General features: G+C 31.7%; 1 protein-coding gene across 2 annotated transcripts in view; it reads left to right on the forward strand.

Moving 5' to 3' along the window:
• Positions 1 to 7: 7 nt before the first annotated feature.
• LOC105566255 (snurportin-1) overlaps positions 8 to 3,345 on the forward strand; it is a 4,142-nt gene continuing 804 nt past the window's right edge. The window contains exons 1-6 of one of the 2 annotated variants that reach the window (XR_001009267.1): positions 8 to 91; positions 843 to 1,119; positions 1,498 to 1,750; positions 1,833 to 2,024; positions 2,589 to 2,969; positions 3,060 to 3,140. Coding sequence is in view for 1 of the 2 variants with exons in the window: in XM_012020125.1 (XP_011875515.1) it covers positions 854 to 1,119; positions 1,498 to 1,750; positions 1,833 to 2,024; positions 2,589 to 2,969; positions 3,060 to 3,083 (1,116 nt within the window). In the remaining variant the exon portion in view is untranslated. Of the gene's footprint in view, positions 92 to 842; positions 1,120 to 1,497; positions 1,751 to 1,832; positions 2,025 to 2,588; positions 2,970 to 3,059; positions 3,215 to 3,345 lie in introns of those variants that run through there. The other variant, XM_012020125.1, reaches the window with a different exon arrangement.

Genomic DNA, 3,345 nt, shown 5'->3' on the forward strand with positions numbered 1-3,345 from the left:
TGGTTATACTGTGTTACTAGAAGAAGAAGAAGTAAACCGCCGGCGTAGTCGCTCTGTCGCTCTCGGGTCTATGGGATTCTCTCTGTAAACGGTGAGAAAGATCCATAACCTCTTTAGCTTTTGGTGTAAGGAAGCTAAAATGTAGGCACACTGAAAAAATTTTTTGTAAAATTACATGATTATGCTGGGTTTTTTTCCGACCCAGCATAATCATGCAATATTACTACCCACATGGAAAATTGCAGACTTTTTTCTGTAATTTTCCATGATTTTCTGTAATTTTGCATGAAAATTCAAGTGATTTTTACACAAAAATAGTAATTTCACCTATATTTTACCATTAATATGTATTTTCACTTTAAGAAATCTGGAAAAAAAATTACAGTTATAATTAGGTAATTTTCCGGATTTGAACAAGTAATTTCCATGTAAAAGTACATTAATTTTTTTCAGTGCATAATTTTGGAACATTTTTAAAATATTTGTAACACTGGCCGATGGCGTTTTAATTCACCGAGAGTAAGCGTAAGAGCTGAAGTACGAATAAGAAATAAAACTGATTTATTTCCTTACTCCTACTCCTATTCCTTACTACTTAACTTTAGACTTACTGCATGTAGACGACGCATTAGGTTTAGGGTCTATCCAGACAAACTTGCATAGCACATAAACATATGCATAAGGAATCTGAATGCGCCACAAGTGCATGCATAAGAAAATTAACCAATCCATTTCTTTATACATGTGCTTATGCAAGTTTGTCTGGATAGACCCTGACGACTTTCTTGGAGGAGTTACGTTTTTGTTTACATTGACTATTAAAATAAGAATTGTTGTTTCAGACGGTGGAAAAATGGCAACAACCGACATTATGAGCAACAATATGAGCGAGGATAAAAGTGATAACATAAACGAGAGCATAAGTGATAACACAAGTGATAATGTAATCAATACTATATGCGATAAGACCAACAGTACAATAAGCAATTGTGATGAGAGGGAAGCTGTTCGTCGGCAATTTTATAAAAAACCTGTAAAAAGGGATAATATGAAGTTAGAAATTGATGACAGTACACCTCAAGAAGAAAGACGCAGAGTGTTATTGGAATATCAGAAAAAGTATGTATAGCAGATTACGTACAGAAATATTTTATTCCAAAATATATATCTTAAAAAGAAATTAATAGATGTATTTAAGTACTAACGTCTAGAAAATCATTGAATAAAATTAATAGATTTGCAATTAGACGTATAAACAAGTTATTCTGCATTGAAAAATATCTTATAAGATAAAAATCAGTGAAATTAAATAGTTTTGGTTTTCTTAGCTATTGAAGAGAAAGTCACAACGTTCAAAAATTTGTACTTTTAACCACATCTAACATAATAATTCATTCATTATAACTATACTTTTCACTGGCTTCAATCACTATATTTTTATGTCGTCTAAAATTCTGTTACTTATTCTATTATTTTACACATATGCTATTTTTATAGACAGAGAGAAGAAACAGTTAATATTGCACGCGGTATACAAATCATTAATGATGCAGAAGAGTATTCCGCACCAGAAGACGAGAAATATATGGGTGTGGACAAGGTGTCGTGGTATTTTAGGGTTTTTAGGGAGCGCACAGTTTCTCGAATGATGCTGTCAGAATGGATGCTAGAAGTGCCGCAAGATTTAATTGAAAACTGGGTTATGGTTCCGTGTCCAAAAGGAAACCGAGTTAGGCTGATTTCTGGCTGGGTATTTATCTCTGTTGATATATTTAACATGTAATAAAAAATCTGTTAAATGCACAATGATTATCGTAACGATTTTAAATTAGGGTGAAACAAGGGCATATTCTAGAAAAGGCGAGCTTCATAGCGTTTTTCATTCAGCACTTCCAGGTGGAAATCCTGATAGTGAATTCTTACATCATACTGCTGCTCTAGATGGTATATGGATAAGGAGCAGAAAACTCTTTTATATACTAGACGTGTTGTATTGGAATCAAATAATGGTCACGAATTGCGAGGTAACATACACATGTACATTGCTAATTTTATTTGTATTTGTGAGGCAAAGAATACAAATTTCTACTATGTCTATAGGGTCGGCCGAAACGAAACTGCTAGATTTTGATTGTGTAGGAAATTTAATTCTGAGTAAAAAATTTCCTATAAACTGGATCGAAAAATTCTTTAAGAAGTTAGTGCCCGGAAACCTCTAAATCTTTTTTTTGTTACATGTTTGCAAATATCTAGGAGAGTGTCTTTTGACAAAAAAGTACCAAAACAGAAGTTGTAGAAAATTAGATTATCTTTCAAATAAAACCAAAATACTTTTGTATTACACTTTTCTAAATATTTGTAAAAATGCATAAAAAATAATTGTAGAAGTTTTTAGACACTAACTTCTTAAGCAAGCAGTTTTCGACCCATGTTTATAGAAAATTTTTTGTTCAAAATGGAATTTCCTATAAAATCTCAAATTTACACATACATATATGTATTTATTACTTATATTGTATATTGTAGGAATTTGTACTCTCTGAATTACTCCTTGTATTATACACGTATTATACGAAATATTATTTCAGACTGAATTCAGGCAGTACTGGATCAAGTCCAAGTTTCAGGAAACGCCAGAATTAGAGGAACGTGGCACTAAGAAAAATAAATATCCCATTTTAATTCTACCAAATATTGATTGTAACTGTGACCTCAGTTCAGCTCTGATGAACCTGGATGACCTATATCCCTTGGATGGGCTTTTATTTTATCATCGCAAAGCGCTGTATACCTTTGGAACTACTCCACTTGTAACGTGGTTGAAACCTTTTATGTTACCTGAAGTACTGGGAATATACGTACCTTCACCGCTTGACGAGAAACCAGACGATTATATAAATTTTGACCATCACATATTAAAAGTAAATTCTAAAAAAAATCGGAATCCAACAAAAAGTGTTACCAATTCTGTAAGTTCCTATCTTTCTATTATACAGAGAATATTAAGTTCGTGTGTTAGTCTTATTTAATATTAATGTATTCTTTTTTTAATTTTACAGATGGAAATAGAAGTTATCGCTTAAAATAAAAATAATAATGCATCTGTGTTAATGACGTCAAACTAGAAATAGTTCACATAAGTAAGCCTTAAGTATATTTTTAAATCAACAACACAGTATATATTTTATGAAAATAAATAATGTAGATTATCTTGTCTCTTTTATAATAATGATATATATATATATATATGTACAGTCGGGAGCACTGAGGTTGCGACACTTTTTTTTTTATAAGTTTACGAACGCGCAAAATAAATCAGGATCCTGAATTTTTTTGCGCGTTCGT

The sequence above is a fragment of the Vollenhovia emeryi genome, unplaced genomic scaffold (genome assembly GCF_000949405.1).
Source record: "Vollenhovia emeryi isolate VEMERY1.0 unplaced genomic scaffold, V.emery_V1.0 DF939146.1, whole genome shotgun sequence".
Taxonomy (NCBI): Eukaryota; Metazoa; Arthropoda; class Insecta; order Hymenoptera; family Formicidae; genus Vollenhovia; species Vollenhovia emeryi.